At 44.8% G+C, this 22,683-nt stretch overlaps 1 protein-coding gene across 3 annotated transcripts in view; it reads left to right on the top strand.

Annotated features, from left to right (window-relative positions):
• JAK1 (Janus kinase 1) overlaps window positions 1–22,683 on the top strand; it is a 135,658-nt gene that overhangs the window by 88,010 nt on the left and 24,965 nt on the right. For all 3 annotated transcript variants that reach the window (XM_006058920.4, XM_006058921.4, XM_025288539.3), the window contains exons 4-10: window positions 1,997–2,120; window positions 8,646–8,799; window positions 12,102–12,265; window positions 14,086–14,428; window positions 16,154–16,339; window positions 20,375–20,532; window positions 22,397–22,520. In XM_006058920.4, the coding sequence (XP_006058982.1) occupies window positions 1,997–2,120; window positions 8,646–8,799; window positions 12,102–12,265; window positions 14,086–14,428; window positions 16,154–16,339; window positions 20,375–20,532; window positions 22,397–22,520 (1,253 nt within the window). The remainder of the gene's footprint in view (window positions 1–1,996; window positions 2,121–8,645; window positions 8,800–12,101; window positions 12,266–14,085; window positions 14,429–16,153; window positions 16,340–20,374; window positions 20,533–22,396; window positions 22,521–22,683) is intronic.

The following is a 22,683-nucleotide window of genomic DNA, read 5'->3' on the forward strand; positions in this document are numbered from 1 at the left end:
GCAGTATTCTCATTTTTTAACCAATATGCTGCTGCCGCTAAGTCGCTTTAGTTGTGTCCAACTCTATGCAACCCCATAGACGGCAGCCCACCAAGCTCCCCCGTCCCTGGGATTCTCCAGGCAAGAACACTGGAGTGGGTTGCCATTTCCTTCTCCAATGCATGAAAGTGAAAAGTGAAAGTGAAGTCGCTCAGTCGTGTCCGACCCTCAGCAACCCCATGGACTGCAGCCTTCCAGGCTCCTCCGTCCATGGGATTTTCTAGGCAAGAGTACTGGAGTGGGGTGCCATTGCCATCTCCGTTTTACCAATATAGATAGGATAGATTTTTGTTCTTTTATCTCTCATGATTTTACCTCCCTCGGTAGCTCTGTCTGGGTTTGAATGCCAGTCTTGCATTTTACTAGTTGAACAACCTTGAATCAGACTAAATCTCAGAGTTTCTTTGTAAAATGGCAGAAATAATACTTAACCACAAGAGGTATTAGGAGAATTAAAAGGTAGTAGATGTAGAGTATGCTAGCCTGATGCCTGATACTAAGTCCTCAGTAAATGTTGGTACTATATAGGTATCTTTGATCTTCTTTTTTTAAGTAGTGATATTGTCTGAATCAGACCTGGGATAGAATTGTAGACTTATCTATTTGATTACAGATAAATTATGCTTCAAATACATGTTTCATATTCAAATATGGATATCTATAAAGAAAAGCTAGGTTTCCAGACCAGACCAGTTTATGAATGAAAATCCGTTGTTTACCTGAAATATAGTCCTAGTAATACTGGATCCAAAAGCCATTTACCATAGTTTCCAATGGAAAATGCTCTTTGAAGTTTAGCTCCATCTTCTCTGCTACATGGAGTAGTGTAACTCTGAAGAAATAACTCCCAAATAACTTGAGAAACAGAAGTTGAGGTATTCAGCAGAAGCATGAAGAAGCCAAGAAACCTGTAACTACTTAGTGTATGCATAGGAGAGAGTCCCTGCCTAGCTGGGCAGGGTCCGTGGGGGCCCCCGTCAGTGTCCATCTCTCTCCACGCATCTGCGTTGGGAATCAAGTGCCAGCTATCTCATGTCCTCCCCCCGCCCTCCTTTTTTTTGTTTGCCATACAAGTTCATTGTATCTTTGTTTGAGGCCTGACCACACATGAAAATATCAACAATAATTGATTATTTGTAATCAGTCTCCTACCTTCTCCCACACTTTTAGATTACAGGTGTGTGTAATTTTAATCATGGGCTCAGAAGTTGAGTGGAAAGGTACTTTCCTGGCTTCATCATCTCCCTAATCTCTTCTAACATCCTTATATCAAAGGAGGTGGTTAGTTGAATAGGGAGGCAAGGGAGCACTTGTAGGGAGGCAAGGTCACCTGTGGTCAACAGTTATGCTCTTGCTAGTTGGCTACTAGTAAAAAATACTTCAGTAACTATACAGAGTACTTTACAAGTGTATTTACCATTAATGGTAATAGATTTTAATCACTTTGGTTATTTATTCCAACACACATTTCACACGCTACTGCCAGGAACGTATTTGCATGTTTAATGTGTAATCAGAGTATGTTAGAACTGCTTAAACACTCTGTAGGAGATAGATCAAGGATTTCTCAAATTCTAAGAGTGCTTCTCACTGTGATTAGCAAGGTGAAAAACAGGTGGAGTCTGGGACTCTCTCAGATGGCCTTTTTTTCTTTGAAGCAGAATTTGGTAAGACTGCCACAGACACTGTAATGAGAAATATTATTAGATTTTTATTTTTAAATGGTTTTTTACCTGGTTTGCCAGGCTCTATACTCCATATTCCTGGGGAGCCACAATTTTTTATTATTATGTTTAAAACTGCCTGATTGTGCGTGGTTCAAGTTGTATTTAGCAAATATGACCTGGATTCTTTTTGAATGAGAGAATTGCTGGTCTTTGCATATGTGGTGCTTTGGAAAAAGATGGCCAGATCTATCTGTCTTTAATTTTCTGATCCATTCTTTACTTTTCCCCAGGTATCTCTCCTCTGTGTCACAACCTCTTTGCCCTGTATGACGAGAACACCAAGCTCTGGTATGCTCCGAATCGCACCATCACCGTCGACGACAAAACGTCGCTCCGGCTGCACTACCGGATGAGGTACGGTGCCTGCCCGGCCCCCGTGTGCAGTGGCGCCCGGCGGTTAGCCCGGAGGCTGAGTCGCTTACCAGGATGCGCTGTAGTCATTTTTGTAATCTGTAAGTTTTGTATATGCTTGCTGTGAGAAAGGACTTCTTCAGTATTTGGAAAACAATTCAAGATGAGTTTGATCCCCTTCCTCTGCTGCATTTTAGAAAAGAAATCATTAAAAAGCACAGGGTATTTTGAATAGAATTAGTACCTTACAGCAGAGTTTTTCATTCAGCGGATTATGGTTATGAGTTTAATTTAGAGAGTTATGACCAGAATTTTTTTTAGAGAGAGAGATGGATGAGAATAGATAATATCAGCATATATACATAACCTAAGAATATTGTTTTTAGATCTGTAGTTTGAGATTAATCTGTATGTTCTAGGTCATGGTATAATAAAATGTTTCTTAATATATAATCCGTATGTATTAGCTCATTGTATAATAAGATGTTTCTTACTAGAGAGCTTGAGAAACACTGCTAAAGTGGAAACCTAGAAATCCTGGCTTGGTCTTGTTCTAAAGAGGTGGGTGTTTCAATCCACTGCCTGAGGACTTTGGTCTAGTGGGGCTATAATTTTTCTTTTAGTGAATATTTTATCTTTCCTCCCATATTGTAGACTTTGTTAAGTGTCACATAGTCTCCTAAGGTGGCATAGTCAGTACTTCATCACTATAATCTCTTGAGTTTATAAGCATGTTTGATCTGTATGTTGAATTGTAAGTATGTTTATGAGATACTAGTTAACCACAAGCTTCCCTTTAGCTCAGTCGGTAAAGAATCTGCCTGCAATGCAGGAGTTCGATTCCTGGGTTGGGAAGATTGTCTGGAGAAGGAAATGGCAACCCACTCCAGTATGCTTGCTTGGAGAATCCCATGGACAGAGGAACCTGGAGGGCTGTAGTCCATGGGGTCACAAGAATCAGACACAACTTAGCAACTGTTCACTTACCACCAGTTAACCACAGGTTCACAATGTATTTAGCAGAGAAGCTGATAAATAGGGTGAATCCTTTTGGAAAAGAATCTTAACATACCTAGAGGGGATTAAGTCAGTGAGTTGGCTCAGGTGCTACTGGAATGCAGGGTCATGTAGAACAGCCTGGGGATCTCAGAGGCTCTCCACAGTCCCTTTACTGCTATTTCCACTGAGGGGTCAGTAGAGTTATTACCATTCTGCAGTGGCTGGGTGTTTTTCTCAGCGGAAGCTGAACCAGATGTACGTTCTTTGATAAGCATCCTGGGCTGACTTTTCTCCTCCCTCCTCACTCACCCTCGGTCTGACCTTGAGAGGTGTGTGTCATGAGAGATTTCATGCCCCAGGTTTAGGGAAATGTTCGTCCCACCCAGCTGAGCCTTCGGGCTAAATTTGGATTTATTTTTCAGAGTGTAATCTTGTTTCTGTGGCCTGGGGGTTGGCTCTGCAACCCAACATTGAAGCATGTATTTGTAGCTCGGAGTCTGGGAAGGAGGCTTGTCACTCAGTTCTAGTTCTTTCCCTCTAGGTTTTTAGACTCGGATTCTAGAATGATAGAATATGGGACTGGGAAGGGACTTGAGTTTGCCTGATTCAGCTCTTCCTGTTTTTTAGGGGGAAACTGATGTCCAAAAAAGACAAGTGAACTCAAAGTTACATACATAATGACTCGTCTTGTTAGCACTAGAATCCTCTTGGTTGGTCATGTGAATGCCTCATGATGAAAAGCTGTCTTTCACAGCGCCCCATTTCTGTTGGGAATTCCCAGGTGGTGCTAGTGGTAAAGACACACCCCAAACCCCATCGCCAGTGCAGGCAATGTAGGAGACCCAAGTTTGATCCCTGGGTTGAGAAGAATCCCTGGAGAATGAAATGGCAACCCGCTCCAGCATTCATGCCTGGAGCATCCCATGGACAGAGGAATCTTGTGGGCAACAGACCATGGGGTCTCACAGAGTTGGATACACACACACGTTCCCGTTAGCTGCCAGGAAGTTCATGGCTGCCTCATTTTCGGCAGCTTGACTTTGTACCTCACATTGCGCTTCAACAGGATATTGCCTTGTTACCACAAACTCTTTGAACTTGGAAAGATCCCACCCTAAGCTAAAACATTTGCATTACAACAAACTATATAATTTTGAAACCTCATCATCTCCCCACTAAAGAAGGTGTAATATGAAAATAAATGTTGGTGACTATTTCAGTGGAATCCCAGCTCTATTTGGAGCAGTATTTTTGTATTTTAATTATAGTTTTCTGCTTTCAGATAATTTTTTAGCTATTGTTTTATGATTTAGCTTAATATAAGACAAACATATTCTTTATTCCTTTTAAGAAAATCTAAATGAATTTCACTATCCATTAGTCAGATTCTATAGAAACCTAAAGAGAATTTGTTGTATATAATATCTGTACATAAGCTTAGATTATGTAATCATCTGTAGTATAATTTTCTCAAAAACTTACAAGGAAGGCATATCTCTCATTGATGGGTCTATCTGTCTGATGATCCCTTCCTCCCTCCTTCCTTCCTGCAGTATTCTTCCACATCATTCTGCAAAGGAATATAGTCCATTATCATACTACATTTATTTAGGTCATCCTTAATTTTTTTCCATTAGCATGTTGTAGTATCAGGAATTGGTGGCCCAGGTTTAATAATTAATTTTGAAAGGAGTGTACAATTTCTGTCTTGAGGGTACTTACTGGTTTAGTCTTAATAGCAATTAAGTAGGTGTTGATTTTTTTTTTTTTCCTTGAAACATTTCCATTGTTACACTTATTATATGTTTTTCTTGAAGTATAGTGAATTTGTAATTTGTTTCATATGTATAGCGTAATGATTCAGTCTATTTTTTAAAAGAGGTACTTATTTTACTTTCTGGTTGTGGTGGGTCTGTGTTGCTGCGTGCAGGCTTTCTCTAGCGGTGAGTGGGGGCCGCTCTCTGTTGTGGTGCGGGCTCCGCGCTGCAGCGGCTGCTCTCGCTGTGCGGTGCTGGCTCCAGTCACTCGGGCTTCAGTATTGTGGCTCCTGGGCTCTTAGAGCAAAGGCCCAATGCTTGTGGCTCACAGGCTTAGTTGCTCCATGGCATATAGAATCTTCCAGATCAGGGATTGAACTGGTGTCCCTTGCGTTGCAAGGTAGAGTCTTAACCATTGGACCACTGGGGAAGCCCTGCGATTCAGTATTTTTTATTTAAAGTTATTACAAAATAATGGCTATATTGCCCTGTGCCATATAATATATCCTTGTTACTTATGGAAGATGTTGATTTTGGCGGTCACTAATCTAAAGGTTTTTTTCATTTTAGTGTCTTGTTAAATAGAGAGCTCTCAGTCTCTAACTATAGGCAATTTCCAGAGAGCCAGCCTTGTTTTAGGCTCCCTTCAGCCTTTCTGTAGTGAAGACGTTGTACATTGCCTTATCTTGTTGAACATCTTACCAAAAGGATTCCAAGGCAAGGCTGGTCTCACAGTACTCAAAGACGGCAACCTTGGAAAATGTCCTTGTTCAGTCCCAAGGTGGTATGCTGGGTGCGTGGCTCTTTATCATAGAAACTCAGCAGGGATGTGGGAAATCCATAGTTCCTACTGGTTCAGGGAAAATCTGTCATCAATTCTGCTCTTTCAGACAGCTTCCTCTACCCTTGACATCCCTTTACCTCATTATCCCAAGTAATCTTCCATGCGTGCTGCATGCTAAGTCTCTTCAAAGAGTCGTGTCTGACTCTTTGCTACCCCATGGACTGGGGCCCACCAGGCTCCACATGAGAATACTGGAGTTGGTTGCCATATCCTCCTCCAGGGGATCTTCCCGACACAGGAATCGAACCCTCATCTCTTAATGTCTCCTGCATTGGCAGGCAGGTTCTTTACCACTAGCGCCACCTGGGAATCCCAGAAGTGAAAATGTTAGTTGTTCAGTTGTGTCTAACTCTTTGCGACCCCGTGGACTATAGCCTGCCAGGATCCTTGGTCCATGGGAGTTTGCAGGCAAGAATACCAGAGTGGGTTGCCATTTCCTTTTCCAGGGGATCTTCCCAACCCAGGGATTACACCCGCATCTCCTGCACTGGCAGGTGGATTCTTTCCCACTGCACCACCTGGGAATCGTATCTCTTTGTGAGAGGCCTGCTTTGAGCCTTTGTGTATGGAGTGCTTGGCACATAATTAGCACTTGGAAGCTCTGAGTTACTCTCTTCATCATCCTATTTAGACCTCTCACCTGTCTCCTCCCAGGCAGGACCACCCAGAACTTATAGTAGATCATTAGCTTATTGTATGAATGATGAGAATGCTCCATTTTGGATTTCCCTCAGTGGTCCGAGGAGTCCGCCATGGCCTTGTCCCTCTTTTTCTGCCCCAGCTTCAGATTTCCTGCTTAGCCGCTGGAGCTGGTTCACCTCTTACTGTCTGTCTGCCCAGGGCCGCCAGTCCTAGAGGAGTCCTCCTGGCCTGTGCTCTGTTCTGCCCTTGAAGAGCAGGCTTCTCAGCCTGGGGGCAGCATGGATGCCAGCTTCTTGGGCAGCTGAGAGCTACAGGCTTCTACTTTCACGTGGGAGGGTATAGACGGGACAGTCCTGTAGCTGCGGTTTATGCTACATGTGGACTCTGTAGATATATGGCTTTTTTCTGCCTGAGAGAGAGATGCCAAAGGTCACAGTCAAGTTATTAGTCACTTCGGTAAGTTACATAAAAGATGGGTTATAGAGAATCACTGGAAAGTTGTAAAATGTTGATTTTACCTTTAAAGTAACTTCTTACCCATCCTTCCCATTTTAATGACTACTTCTTGAATTAGGTCATTCATTTGCTGCTCATACATCCAACAAGCGTGTATTAAGCACCTGTTCTGTGCCAGGTGCTGTGAATTTAGTGATGAGCAGGATGGCTGAGGCCTCTGCCCCACGAAGCTCACGGCGTTGCCCAGGTGGTTGCCGCAGGAACCTGTTGTCTCTCGGCCTCTCTCATTTCAGTCCATCTTCCAGGCGGATCCTGCCTCTCGTCGGTTTGGCTCGCGGTCTTGCCTCTGCCTTCTGTGCCTGGTCCAGACTCCATAGCCTGCCTGGTGTTTGTTTAGTCTAGTCCCAAGGCCCTTCCCAACCCTTTACCCTTCCCTGCCACTGCCCCGGCAGTGGGGACAGCTTCTCCCTCCTTGGTCCTCCATTGAACCTTACTCGAGACTCTCATGTTTAAGAAAAACTTAGCTATGAGGTGCAGTGCCTGGGGTTCACAGTGTTGTTAGGTCCCCACAGAAGTGTTTTAATTTCGTTTAAGTTAAGAAAAAAAGAAATCCAACCTGGATTATATTCAGCTTTATACCACCACAGTTGTTATATTTACCTGTAATATTTTTGTTATGGAGGAAAGGAAAGCTGTGTGAGGTCCATGGAAGTCACCGTGTAGCCCTGTCTGTGAGATGTGCCCTCTGGTCTGCTGCTTTGACATTACTGTTGAATTTGCCTGATTGCCTCTAGACAGGGGATTCACAGCAGGCAGGGGCTGTGCCTGAGAACCCCTGGCCTTCCAGAGCCTGGCCAGGTCCTGCATGCCCCAGGTTCTGCCAGGATAGCTCTCTGACAGGTGCCTGGGTTCAATGGCAGCTCCTTTTGAGGAGTAGATTTTATTTGTTCCTTCCTCATGCTATCATGGTTTATCCTCAGCACATGGGCATGTCAAGGGAGAGAGACCCAGGGACCTGTTGAGTCTGTAACCTAAAGCTGTCCTGGATCAGTTTGGCTTACTCACCTTCATACCTTCCAGAATCCCTGGTGTTTCTGTTATTGGTGGCAGAGAAAAGAAGTGGAGAAAACATGCTCTTGATCTTAGGTCACCTACTCTCTTGGAACCTCAGTTTTCCTCCTCTATAAAATGGAAGTGGTGAAACATAACTTGTACAATTACTGTAACCATTAAGTAGCATATATAAAGTGTTCATTAGGTCAGGGCACTGCAGCTGATGCTTGAAATAGTGTGCGTGTATTTCTCCTGTTTTAAAACTTTGTTCATTGTAAGATAAAGTATCAGTAACAGCAATCTGAGAAATAGGAAACACTGCTATTTTAACCGTATGTCTTAACTGTGTGATGAAGCTAGATTTCAGAAATATTAAACTGAATGAAGTAAGTCTTGGGTTCAAGGTAGGCTGGCATCACTAAAGGTGGAGCAAGTGGCTGGGCTAACATCTAGTTCTAGTCAGCAGTGTTTTCCTGTTTAGGAAGACATAGTGGCAAGTCAGAGGTGCTATCTCCGTGATCTTAAGGAAGTCACCTTATCTCCTTGAGTCATAGGCGAGGTTCCGGCAGGACACTCTTCACAGAGGGCAGTAAGAATGAAAGAAAAGGACCTTATAAACAGTGAAGTGCTTACCCAGATGAAAGGTCTGTCTGTTTGCTTACTTCTCAGGGAAGTTTAGCCTGCGGCACTGATCACTCTGGGTAGAACCAGGACACCCCTCCCATGCACGCCAAGGTCCTCTTTCCCATGATTTACCGTCATCTTCCTGCCTTTCAGGTTCTATTTCACCAACTGGCATGGGACCAATGACAACGAACAATCAGTATGGCGACATTCTCCAAAGAAGCAGAAAAACGGCTATGAGAAAAAAAAAGTTCCAGATGCAACACCTCTCCTTGACGCCAGCTCACTGGAGTATCTGTTTGCTCAGGTAAGACGTTTGGGCCCAGGGGAGCCTGGAGTTCGTGGAGTGGGTGAGACATGGCAGGGGTCCGATTCCCTGGTGCAGCCGACCATGGTGGCCGCTTAGATGCTTTATGACCTGTTCCGTGGGTCGTTCTCTCCAGCCCTGGACTTGCTCCCGGTGAGGGGAAGGGAAGGCAGTTCAGCATCCAGTGGGGGCTGGTTATCCACCTGTGGGCCTTTCCCCATCCCTTGTTCCCCCAACCCCATTCACTTCCTCTCTGTGGTGCCTGTGCACCGAGAGCAGAGGGGAGCTCTAAGTGAGGGATGGTGTCATTGAGCAGGGTTGGTCATGAAGGTGCTTCTCAGCAGTCACAGAGGGCAAGGAGGTGGCTGCTCTGAGTCATAGCAGTGGTGAGTGGAATGGTTAGACACTAGAGAAAAGCCAGAAAGTGAAGTTCAAGTCACCCAAATTATATTAACCTGAGATAACTAGCATTTTTATTTGTGTGCTTCCTGATTTTATCATTGGAGAAGGCAATGGCACCCCACTCCAGTACTCTTGCCTGGAAAATCCCATGGACGGAGGAGCCTGGTAGGCTACAGATATGTACCATGCACTTGTAATATCTGAAAATATCTTATTCGGAGTGTCTGTGTACTTCTTGCTAAGCTGCTGCAGATACTGTGGTGAGCAAGACAGACATGGGCTCTGCAAGCCCCAGATATTTAATTGAATTGGACAAACAAAACAAGCAGATAAAATGATACATAGATAATACACAAGGAATTGTGAAAAGTTCTATGAACGAAAAAGCTTTTGTCGTAAGGAATGTGGGGAGGGAGGTTTGAATGGGGAGAGCTAATTTAAATAGTATAATCAGAGGTCTCTCCAAAGAGGTGGCATTTGTACTGAACCTTGAAGCATAAACAAGTGTCTGCATTTCTCAGGGAGGAGTAGGGAAAGTATTTCTTTGGAGAGGAGCAAAGGTTTCAACAGCAGCACTGCTGACACTTTGGGCTGATGACTCTCTGCTGTAAGGCGCTGGGCATGTGGAGTACTTACGTGCAGCCCTGGCCTCCCCGCTCCTTGGTGCCAAGTAGCATCATCGTTGTGGCAGTAGAGTTGGAGGGAAATGGATGGATCTGCGATTAATTTTGGAGATGGACTTGATATGACTTGCTCTGAAGTTGGATATGAAAGGTTGAGGGTGGAAGCATCGAAGATGATTTTGAGATTTGTATTTTGGGCAGTGTCTGACAGATAATGGAGTGATTCCCTGCATAGGAAAGAGTGGACGCAGCAGGTTGGAGAAGGGGGGATGGAAACAAGGAGCTCTCTTTCAGAGATACCTGTGAGATATGCAAGTGGAGATTCCTGGTAGGAAGTTGAGTATGATACTGGAATCCAGAGGAAAAGCCAGCCTTCATTTAACTAATCATTGTTTCTAAACCTTTTTGTTTTTTTTTCCCCTGTTACACTATCACTGTTACAAAACAGCCTCAGGTATATTTCTGAATATGTGTTCTCCTTATTATTTCCTTAGGATGGTTTTTCACATTTGGGTTTTGTGTCGCAGTCATCTGCTATACAGCTTTAGTTATTGGTTGCACTTTCCATAACATATCTGAGGAGTGGCCTGCAGAGAAGTGAAACAGCACAGCCCTGGGCAGATACTGTGTGGAAAAAGTAAAGTGAACCGGCAATTTTCACATTGGCTTTTTTGAATCCAGCCTCCCAGTTTTACACATATTCATGTCTGAGATTGATTCTTTTACTTTTTTGGAAGAGAAAGTGTAAAGAAAGAGTGCCCCATACTTCAGGAGTGAGTATGACATTAGAATCTGACATTTCAGAGCTTCAGGAATGAATTACCTGAGGTAGTTGTACAGTGATGTTTACAGAAAATCACAGCCAGACGAAACAGTTTCGAATTTTGTTCTCTTTCACACACACTGCTGGCAGAGATGATTGTTGTTGGTCCTCAGTAATTTATAGAAGCAGTCAGTGTCCTATTCTCACTGACAGAAACCAGCAGTCCTGCCTTGAAAAAAGGAGAACGGCAGCGGTGAGAACCCTTCATCCAAAACCCATTCAAGTTGCTTCAGGGAAAGCGAGTTGTCTTCCTGATGTAGGACCACAACCCCAGACTTCGTGTCTGCCTCTTTCCAAGCTGGAGAAAGGCTAACAGTCCCTTCCTGAGAGCTTGGTCCACTTGCAGTCGCTGAGAAGAGACCGAGTGTGGCTGTGGCTCCGTGCTGCAGAGCCGCAGCCCTGGTGTCGCATCTGGTCTGATACCCATTGCCCTCCACCCCTCACCACACGCACACGCTCATGAGGTCCCTGGCGCCCACAGGGCTATGTCTTTATACTTGTCTTTGGTTTTGGTAACTGCTTGAGGTTATGTATTTCCATTTGTTCTTCTTTCTTTTCTGGAGTCTCCATGAGATCAGGGATGTGGTTTGGTCTGCTGCTAGCACCTTGAATATCTGGCCCATAATTAGTTCTTGTTAGTCAATAATTACCAACTGAGTGAGTGATGTTATTTAACCTTTTGGTGCCTTAGATTCCTCATCTGTTAGGCAGAGTTGGTGGTGTTAGCATCCCCTCATAGGGCTGTTGTAAAGATTAAATGAAATAGTGAATGAGGAACCTCGCACAGTGCCTAGCACTCAGGGCAGGGCTTAATAAAGGGGACTGAGCAGTGATGTTATCGTCATTCCTCTGTACAAGACAGGTACGTATTGGCCACTGCTTTTTAGTTTTCATTTTTGTTTTCTGAAGCCCTCATGGACTCTTGGAATGTGTGGCATACCTCCATGAGGGAGGGGTTGTATTTTGAGGATACATTTCACTATTAGAAACTGTAACAGCAGATGTTGAAAAAACTCACGTGTGGTCATAACCCAGTGTAGAATCTGGATTCCTTCTCCTTTCTGTAAATCTACATCAAGAGGGAGGTGGGTGCTCAGTTCATTGTGGAGCTAACAAATGATCACACCCCAGCTAGCTGTCACCTCCCATGCCCTGGTGCAGTCCAAGCCTAGTACATGCTACTTTTTACCATCACTTCCATGGGAAGCCCTGTGGAGGGGCTTCATGACTTTTAAAGGAATGAATTAACCTGGGGAGAACATTTCCCAAGCCCTTTCATACCCAACTATTGAGAAAGAGGTGCCAGGGAAACTCTAAATCTCATTAGTCTCATTGCTGTACTGCATTTTGGGTGGCACTTCCCTGTGTGGGGAACCTTCCTCCCAAGATCAGAAATATGGGCAGATGCTTAAAACTTAAGTGGTGATTCATTTCTTCTCATCTCTGTTCCAAAGGGACAGTATGATTTGGTCAAATGCCTGGCTCCCATTCGAGACCCCAAGACGGAGCAGGATGGGCACGACATTGAGAACGAGTGTCTTGGGATGGCTGTGCTGGCCATCTCCCACTACGCCATGATAAAGAAGATGCAATTGCCAGAACTCCCCAAGGACATCAGGTAAACCTTCCTGCTAGCTGGAAAACTGATTGTGGGGATGGTGTTATTTTTATACATTCTCATACACCTCAGTGGTTGGCTGACTACTGCTTTCTGCAGAGCCAGCTTTTTTTAAGAATATTTAAAATAAAAGGTAGTACAATTATCATTGTGTCCTGAATTGGAACGTTGGCTGATGACCTCAGAAATGTGTTCTAGGGTGAAAGTTCTGGGCTGGGTCGCCAGTCAAATGAGTGGCCCACATGCCCTCCCCCTTGCTCTCTGCCCATGCTGGGCATTGGCATCTGTCCCTGCACTTTTTCCTTTTGTGCTGGATCTGTCCTAAAATCCTTCTTGATGTACCTCTAATGCAGCTGCTATCATTTCCAGCCTGTACTGGTTCACTGGAGAGCTGTTAATTCCATTGTGAAGCACGATCAACTGTTACCTTAAGAAAATTATATTTACTTAAAAATTATCATTTGCAAGCAAGTCCTTCTGAAGGAATATTCAATCTGTATAACTTCCACCTATCTATGAAATACTAATATAACTTTTATTTTATTTTTTTGGCCACCCACCCATCATGGGGGAAATCTTAGTTCCCCAGCCAGGGATCAAACTGATGCCCTCTGCAGTGTAAACACAGTCTTAACCATTGGACCACCAGGGAAGTCTGGAAATATAATTTTTAAATCAATGCACTATTATGTCTGTCCCAAGACAGTCACTTTAAGAGGGGATTATTTCTTGCTGTGTTATTTGTGATAGGTGGCATGCGCCTTCTCGTAAGGTTACATCTCGTGTCTCCCTGCCCTTGACCAGAGTCTGGAGCAGATCACGAGGTGCTCCTCAGAAATGCAGGGACTGGTGAGACACATGCTGCACTGCTTTCTCCTGTTTCTGTGGCGCTTGCTCTGGGGACCTCTCTATTTTTGCATGAGGCCAAAGTTAAAAATAGCTCTCCTCTGACCTTCCCCTCTGTTACATTAATCTAAAAAAGAAGTTACAGTATTTGTTGGGGACAAATTTCAAGCTCCACAGTTTTCCGCTGTTGTGAAACTCAGTGCGGCAGGGATTCCCCTGTGCTGGGTGCTTTCTCAGGCTGAGTCTCCCCACTTGTTTTCCCGCCAGCAGACTTGCTCTCTTTTTTCTCGGGTGTTCGTACCCCTCTTAAAGCTGGGTCTTGTTCTCACAGTGTATCCATTTGCTGGATCTTAGTCATAGATACTCTCTCATTAGCACCTGGATGGTTAACTAATCTTTCACTTTATCTGTTGATCCATTTAATGTATCTGGGACATGTCTTTTGTATTTGATTAGCTTTTATGTGTTTTTCCTATTTCTTATAAAGGCAACCTGTGATCTTTATAGAAAAACTGTCAAATAGATGTGCAAGTAGAACGTGTGAAGCATCTGTCATCACTCTTGACACCTTCCAGGTGGCTTTCTAACTGCTAAGGTTCTGGCTGAACCTTAGCAACAGTGTGTTCATGTGAACACCAGTGTACGTGGGAAGGAACAGTGACGTTAGCAAACAAAAACAGAAAGCTGCCATTTTGCTGCCTGCTTTTGTGACCCAGAAAATCTGATGATTCCTGTAGGAATTTCCATTTCAGTAAAATCTATGGAACAGGTACTTGTCTCTTTTCTTTCAGTCCCTGTTCACCTCCATCTCCCTATGATTGTCATCCTGAGTTTTACTCCAAGACCTCTGGGAGTAGAACCTTTCTCATTTGGCAACACAGAGAAGGAAGGGTTACAGGCTTACGTTTGTTTCTGAGCTATTCTGCTAACCTATACATAAAAAAGAGATTTTTTTCTTTCAAACTTTCTTTTAGCTACAAGCGATATATTCCAGAAACATTGAATAAGTCCATCAGACAGAGGAACCTTCTCACCAGGATGCGGATAAATAATGTTTTCAAGGATTTTCTAAAGGAGTTTAACAACAAGACCATTTGTGACAGCAGCGTGTCCACGCACGATCTGAAGGTGAAATACCTGGCTACCCTGGAAACTTTGACAAAACATTATGGTGCTGAAATATTTGAGACTTCCATGCTACTGATTTCATCAGAAAATGAGATGAATCGGTTCCATCCCAATGATAGTGGAAATGTTGTCTGCTATGAAGTGATGGTGACTGGAAATCTTGGAATCCAGTGGAGACAGAAACCACATGTAAGTGCTGATAGGGGCTGGTTAGAACATCCTGTGTCACGTGGTGTGTTCTGTGTATTCTGTTGGTGTTATCTCTTTGCATGTTCATCATGCCTGTCAGCTGAGTTTGTTTCATGGGCTAGAGACAGTGTATTATTCATCTTTTATTGTGTCCATGTAGCAGTAGATCTAAATAAATATTTATTGAGTTCTGTAGGGAAATAGGAAAAAGTAGCATATGCAATATGTAATAATATAGTAATAGCAGACATTTACCAAGTGTTTACCATGTACCAAGTACTTTTCTAAGTAATTTTCATGGATTAACTCATTTATTCTTTAAATTTATGAGAGATACTACCATTTCCCCTACTTTATAGATGAACAGAAAGAGGTACAGACAAACTAAGAAATTTGCCCAAGGTCGTAACTAACTAATAAGTGATTGTGCCAAGAATTGATTTTAGGTCTTTGGCTCCATGAAATAGGGTGATTTTTCTTGCAATTTGGAACTTCTTTTTGAAGTGTTTATTGAATGAGGCAATAGACCAGATTGGTTTAAAAGCATGGGTTTTAAAGCTAAATAGACCTGGTTCACATCCTAGCTCCACTGTTTATATTTACATGGCCTTGGGAGGGTTACTTCATATATATCAGTCACATATTCATTATTCATCTATTAAAAGGTAACACTTACTGTACTACCTTATAGTGTTGTTGAGAAAACTGTCATTTAGCATAGAGCTTATGTAATAATAAATGGTGTATAATAAATGTTCAATAAATAATTATAGCTGCTATCATCATTATTTGGGCTTCCCTGGTGGCTCAGACGGTAAAGCGTCTGCCTGCAATGTGGGAGACCCAGGTTCGATCCTTGGGTCAGAAAGATCCCCTGGAGAAGGAAATGGCAACCCACTCCACTACTCTTGCCTGGAAAATTCCATGGACAGAGGAGCCTTATAGGCTACAGTCCATGGGGTCACAAAGAGTCAGACACGACTGAGCGGCTCCACTTCTTCTACTACTATTGACGTAAAGATGAAATTTACTTTCTACTCCTGTTTTATTCTCATGCTAAAATAATGCCAAACACTTAACAAGCGCTTTCTGTGTTAGTATGGGTTAACCTACCTTCTGCTCTAAGAACCCTGTGAATACATAAGATCTCTGTTTTGTGGATGGGTAAATAGAGGCTCAGAAAGATGACCTAACTAGTTAAGTAACTGGCAGAGTCAGGATCTTATCCAGATCTCTAGTCTCCAAGACTCTGCTACACAAAATATGTAAGCTTGTGCAGACACATATGACTCCCCAAGTTATCCAAGCATGGGATTCATACCCGCCCTTGAAAATTCCAACTTGATTATGGCTGTCTAGTCAAGACAGTCAGTGGTAGATTCTAAAAGGAGAAAGCCCATGCTCAGCTGGGGGGACCTGATTGTAGATGTACGTCTAGTGGGCAGTTATTTCCGCTCCTGAATTTGCTTGTACATTACAGATTATGTTAAGAGTTTAGTCAGTGTGTCCTTTGAGGTCTTTTCCAGGGGTAGGGTCCTAAGAATCCCTGGTGGGACCTGAATAAGCCCATGGGTGCTGGCTCTCCCAGTTCCTCCATCAGTCCAGGCACTCTGGCTTTCTCTTGCTTGGCTGCAAGGCCCTATGTTGTTTTGCCAGGAGAAAATGAGAAATGCCAGGAGAAAATGAGAAAGCTGGCTTCACCCTGTCGCTTATGCATTTTATCAGATTGTTCCTGTTGAAAAGGAAAAAAACAAACTGAAACGGAAAAAACTGGAAAATAAACACAAGAAGGATGAGGAAAAAAACAAAATCCGAGAAGAGTGGAACAATTTTTCTTACTTCCCTGAGATCACTCACATTGTAATCAAGGAGTCTGTGGTCAGCATTAATAAGCAGGACAACAAAAAAATGGTGAGTTTCCTCCAGAAGTGATTCGGCCTGGGTTTGGTGCTGGGAGGGGACTTTGCTGAGGACAGTTATGCAGCACATGCTCTTCAAGGTTCCTGTCCCCGAGAGAAAATCTTGTGATCATCTTATTTAAGCCAGAAAGTCCCTGTTGCTGACATTGACATTATCAGTGTCTGTGTTTAAGTTACCTGAGTACGTTCTAGTGCCTTTCTTTGTTCTTCAAATGAAAACAGGATTTGTTATCTTCCCAAAGATATTTCAGCATCAATATTCAGTTCACAAAAATTAGTGGATTTGAAAACAAATTTGGTGAGTGAGGGTTAGCATTTTCTCCCAAGGGCTCCTGCACGGCCCCTCTGCTGAGTTGGGTGGGTCACCTGGGATGAGGTCGGTGGGAAGCCCCGCTTTGCACTTGAGTGGACTGTTGGGCCGGTGGCTGTGGCCACAGTGACAGTCCTCGTGGTGTCAGGCACACCCAAGTGACTCTCGGACAGAGGAAGGAGTATTCAACTTCACTTCCTCTTTTCTGGTATCACTTGAGGACATGATCTAGACAGGCAGGCCAGTTTGGCAGGGGAAGTGGGAGCCCAGCCAAAACAAACATGTTTGTGTCAGGGAAGTCATGGCAGACTGCTTGTGGAAAGGACAGGATGGTGAGACACAGTGCTCCATGCAGTAGAGGTGGTCACCTAGGGAAGTACTGTGTTTTGCCTGAAATTGGCAGATTTTACTGTGTCAAAATCCTAACACTCAGTGCTGGGAAAGAATCTGGTGATGCAGTTTAGGACAAGTGGCCATCCTTTTCTATCTAGAGTAATTGGTCTTTTGGGTATACCTTTTGAGAAAGCAGTTTGATTTGTTATTGTTTAGTCGCTTAGTCACCTCCAGCTCTTCGCAACCCCGTGGACTGCAGCACGTCATGCTTCTCTGTTCTTCACTATCTCCCAGGGTTTGCTCAGACTCATGTCCATTGAGTCGGTGCCATCCAACCATCTCATCAACCTTCTCCTCCTGCCCTCAGTCTTTTCCCAGCATCCGAGTCTTTTCCAGTGAGTCAGCTCTTCTCATCAGGTAGCCAAAGTTTTGGAGCTTCAGCATCAGTCCTTCCAGTGAATATTCAGGGTTGATTTCCTTTAGGATTGACCAGTTTGATCTCCTCGCTGTCCAAGATAACATGTATTAAAAGGCTTGAAAATATCTACATATCCCTCCATTCAGGAAATGAGGATCTGTCTTTTAGAAACAGTGAGATGCAGGCAGTGGGCGATGAATGAGAATGTTTATCCCAGCAGCATTTACAGTGTCAAAAATGCTGAAACTAACCTGCACATATGATTATAGGAAAACGAGAAAATAAAATACAACTCATCTGAGAAGTAGAATATTATGTAAACAAATTGCTGAATTTTTAAAAATCTGGAAGAATGCTTCATAAATGGAAAAAGGCAGAATATGAAACTTAATGGAACCAATTTTGTTTTAAAAAGTTTAAAGCATGCACATGCTGTTAGGAAAATAATCAAATATTAACAACTATTTGTTTATGATGGTGTTATGAGTGATTTTAACTTTTAATTCTCCCTATCCTCCCTTTTTTTTAAAATAAAGATATATTGATTGCCTAAGAAAACTGTAGTAAAAATGTGATGGAAGACATAGAAGAGCCCAGATAGATGTTAGTGGAAACATGGAAAATGGCAAGAGGGAGAAAACAGAAATAAATGCTATTTATTCAGCATATTTGGAGAAGGAAATAGCAACGCATTCCAGTATTATTGCCTGGAGAATCCTGTGGACAGAGGGGCCTGGTGGGCTGCTGTCCATAGGGTTGCACAGAGTCAGACATGACTGAAGTGGCTTAGCAGTAGCATCAGCAGCATTCAGCATGTTATAGATATAAAGTCATATTGTCAGGATTTCGGCTCCACTTCCAGTGGGCAGTCTGAGACTTCAGGAGAGCTGTAGAAACTTGCACAGGGTCAGCTCAAGCCTGTACTGATTTGGGCTCCAAGATGTGCTCTCCCTCGCAGACTCCGTAGTGAGGGAGAGCTTGGCACATCTGTGGTCTGGCTGTTCCAACATGGGCAAACCCTGGAGACATGGCCAAGAAGAAGGAACAGCAGCCAGTGGGTGCAGGCTTTGAGAGCCTTCCCTGTCCTGTCCTAGCTGACAGTCAAGGGTAGCACTCAGATGGCATACCTGTCGTCTAGGCCAGGGCTCACCCTGGCCACCCGGGCTCACCCGGGCTGGTGGCTCTGTGCCAAGCTACAGTGCTTGTGGGGCTGGGGGAGGCGAGAAAAAACCCGTACTTGATCTCCTCGTTACTTTTTCTTTTACAAATACGAGGCCTGCTATGTGCCAGGTACTTCCTGTTGTAAAGACTGCAAATATGAACTCTTTTCATTTTCTTATTGACTGTATGAAGTGGGTATTTTATTATTCCCATTTTATGAGGGAGGAATCTGAGGCACAAAAAAGCTAAATAACTCAGCCAAGGTCATACAACTGTGACATTAAATCATTTGAAATTGCTGATATTTGATAATTTTTGACAAAAATGATGATTACATATGCTTAAATAAACATAGAAACACTGAGGTTTGAACCTAGATAAACTGGCTCCTGAAGCTGGTGGGTTAACCCTGTGTAATGCTTTTTCTCATTTATCTCATCCCCCATCCCTTCCCAGCCATGGGATTTCCAAGCTGTATTTTGGTTGCCGCTTTCAGGAAAGCATGATGCGACCATGTTATCAGATCATATCTTGATTTATCTCTTCTGTCTGCATCTTCTTGACATCTCCCCTTTCTATTCAGACTTCTGCTTTCAGAGAACTTAAGCACTTACATGGTTTCATTTGTATGTAGTTGGGTGAAGGGCTACCCAAGCCAGACTGTCTTGCCTTTGCTCTTTGGGGCTCTGCAGGGAGATGCTGGGTCACACTTTAAAGGAAGCCCACTTAGCACAGAGCCTCCTTCCCGAGCACCATCCCTATGGTAGTCCTGCCCTCTCTTGGCCTCCTTGGCTCACAGCCCCAAAGCACCTTTCCTTTGGCATCATAGCTAATTCTCATTATAAGCCCTTTACCTCCATTCTGCTGGTTGCTTATATCCCTCTGCCCCCACCCCTTCATTGGTCTCATCTCTGCTTTTCTCTGCCACCAGCCTTTTCTTTCTCCATTGTTATGGAAAGAGTGTTATACTCCAGTGTCATTTTGCCCTTCTCTTAAGGCTCCACTGTGTGTTAATGTTAATATTTTTGTAAGCCAAAGCTCTAAATCATGGCTTTATATACCTTCCTTCATCAGATGTTCCTGGTTGACCCCACAGTTCCAACTCAAATAAATGCTCATCTCTGCTCAGGGTTATAGGATTAAGACAAAAACCTCACCTGTCTTTACCTCGGAGCATTTTACTTCCTTCCATGAAAACTCCCTCCCTCCTCCTCTTTTGCCTTTGCCTCTCCCTCTGTGAGTAATACTGCGCCTCCTCCAGACCCTCAGAGTTCCCCAATCTCACAACCTCATCATTGTGTCTGGGACCGTTCCTGAATTAAAATCCAGAGTTTCATCTTCCGAGCCAGCTCTGGATGGGATAAAGCACTTGTGCCTCTTAAGCAGGAATAATGTGTAGTGCCAGGACCAGGGTACCACCTGCACACTCTGCTCTTCCTGCCTCCACTCTTTTATGTTGTTGCCACCTTGAATCAGCCTTCCTCTTCCATCTGGTCCCAGGGGCAGCTTCTCCATGGTCTCATGTCTCCCACACAGCTGTCTATCCCCTGCTCCCCCTACATACACTATTCTTCATCCAAAAAAAGGTTTGAGGTAATAGATAAAAGAGTGTGGTGAACAGTCAGAATCGTTTATAAATGCAAGGGTGCAGTTACTGTCAACAGAAGGAGCTTCCCTGCGGGGTCATGCATCCTCCATTGTGTTGAATATGAATATCTTCTCACTGTGTACCTGCCCAGAGAGTCAGCTGCTGCTTGAGATGGCAGGCGTGTGATGTAACCATGGGCATTTCTGCTCTCTTGCAGGAACTGAAGCTCTCTTCCCACGAGGAGGCCTTGTCCTTCGTGTCCCTGGTGGATGGCTACTTCCGGCTCACAGCAGATGCCCATCACTACCTCTGCACTGACGTGGCTCCCCCATTGATAGTCCACAACATACAGAATGGCTGTCATGGTCCAATCTGGTTGGTTCGATAACTTTTCCAGTTATCTTTGGTGTGAAAAGAACAGAGAGATGGAGGGGAGTGTGGCCTTCTCAGGCATGGGTGTCATCAAGCATTAGGCTGAGCGCTTCTTGGTGCCCTTGACTGTCCCTGCCGTCCTGGCCAGGCCTTCCCGTCACCTCTTCTCCTTTATGTGGGTGTCCTCACAGTTGAACCCCTCACCTCTCCATAGTTGACCCAGAAGCGCTATACATCCTAACTCCTTGCTGTGCCAAACGCTCTGGGTGATGCGAGAAAGATAGTGCATAGATCTCCACAGCAGATGGTGTAGTGAGAAACAGAATCCTGAGTGGGCTTGTCCTCCGGTGCCAGATGCACAGTGAGGGTGACCAAGCCTCAGTGCTGGAAGGGCTTTGCTGGGTGTCTCGTCCCACCTGCATCTCAGACACCTCTGGTGATGGCGTCCCTCGTGCTTCACAAGGCAGCGAGAAGCTTGGAGCTCTGCAGACTTGCTCACCCTTCTGATAGGGAGTTGAAGTCTGCCTCCTTGTAGGTTCTGTCTACTCATCTGAGTTCTGCCGTTTGGAGCGGTAGGAATTCAACTTCCTCTTATCCATGACCGTCCTTCAGGCAAAGGAACACAGCTGCTGGGTTTCTTCTGAGTCTCTTTCAGACCACAGTGTATCTGCGGAAGCACCTCTTCAGCCACCTTTCGCACGAAGCGGTCCCCACCTTCTTCCCCATCCTGGGTGCCTTGTGGACCGGCAGTTTGTCAGTGGTGTGGTCCCAGCATGGAGAGGCTCACACACACACACAATTGCAGAGCAAGGGCTGAGCTTTATAATAAAGCATGGCCTCAGATATCCAACTACAGTTAAGCGTCAGGGCTGTGGCACCTGCTTCTCCCTTTAGACTGGAAAGCCCTCCCTCCCGAGTCCATACAGCCACCACTTCCTTCAGGGTCACTCACATGTCACCTTATTGGTGAAGTCTTCCCTGACCACCTTATATAAAATAATGACACCTCTTCCCCCTCTGTACCTGACCCTTCCTGACTCCTTCAGTCTGCTTTATTTGTTTTCAGTGGTGTTTATTGCCTCCTGCCATGTTCAGTTTATGTACTTTGATTCTGTCTGCCTGCGCTTATCACCTGATGACTTGGAGCCCTTGGTGCCCTTCTAACACAGATTGACCACACAGCCCCCTTACCAGCCTCAGTGAGCAGAACTCACTGCATGTAGTAACCTCACGTGTGGATTTATTTAGCAGCTGTTTGTTCACTGCCTCCTGTGTGCGAGACTCTTCCGTCCTGGGGACACAGGAGTGTCGGACAGGCATGTTTTCAACTCAGAGCTTTTCAGTTCTCGTTGATTTCTTTATTCAGTGTTTATTTCTCAGTTATTCATTTATCTATTGATAAGTGATATGATAAGCTGCTATGAGCCAGGCATGCTCTGGTTATTGTGGATACAGCAATGAACAGGACAGCCCCAAATTCCTGCTATCCTGAGGCTCATGTTCCAGTTGTACAGCCTGGGATGGTGGTGGAGGGACCCCTACCACAGCATCGAGGCAGCTCCACGTCCCAGCCTTGGGGGAGCTCTTCTGGCCAGAGTGGAGACGGTGTGTGTGGGGAAGTCGGGGATGGGTGGGCTCAGGGCCTGGGGCAGTGGGCTGAGCCCCCTTCTCGACCTTGGAGACCTGGTCTGTTTTGAGGCTTCTCAGCACCTCAGCCTGCCTCACATCTTACACAGGAGAGGACGTTAGGACTCAGGCCAGGTAATACGAGGGGACAGCAGGCTTGAGGCCTCTGAGGGCGTGGGTGTCTGTGGGGCTTGGCGTGCTTCTGTTTGGTGTGAGCTCCCTCTCTGCCTCTCTCTCCTAGCACGGAGTATGCCATCAATAAGCTGCGGCAGGAGGGGAGCGAGGAGGGGATGTACGTGCTGCGGTGGAGCTGCACTGACTTTGACAACATCCTCATGACCGTCACCTGCTTCGAAAAGTCTGAGGTCAGCTTGGGGGCTAGCTCGGGCCGCGTGCAGCCCGAGCTTGCGTGGTGAGGGGCGGGAGTCAGAGGCCTGGGCCCCTGAGGAGCCCCCGCAGTTCTGACGCTGGCCGCCTGCGCTCCCAACGGAGCCCACTTGCAGGCAGCCGACCCTTTGGTCCTCAAGA

This window comes from Bubalus bubalis, chromosome 6, assembly GCF_019923935.1.
Source record: "Bubalus bubalis isolate 160015118507 breed Murrah chromosome 6, NDDB_SH_1, whole genome shotgun sequence".
In the NCBI taxonomy this organism is placed as follows: Eukaryota; Metazoa; Chordata; class Mammalia; order Artiodactyla; family Bovidae; genus Bubalus; species Bubalus bubalis.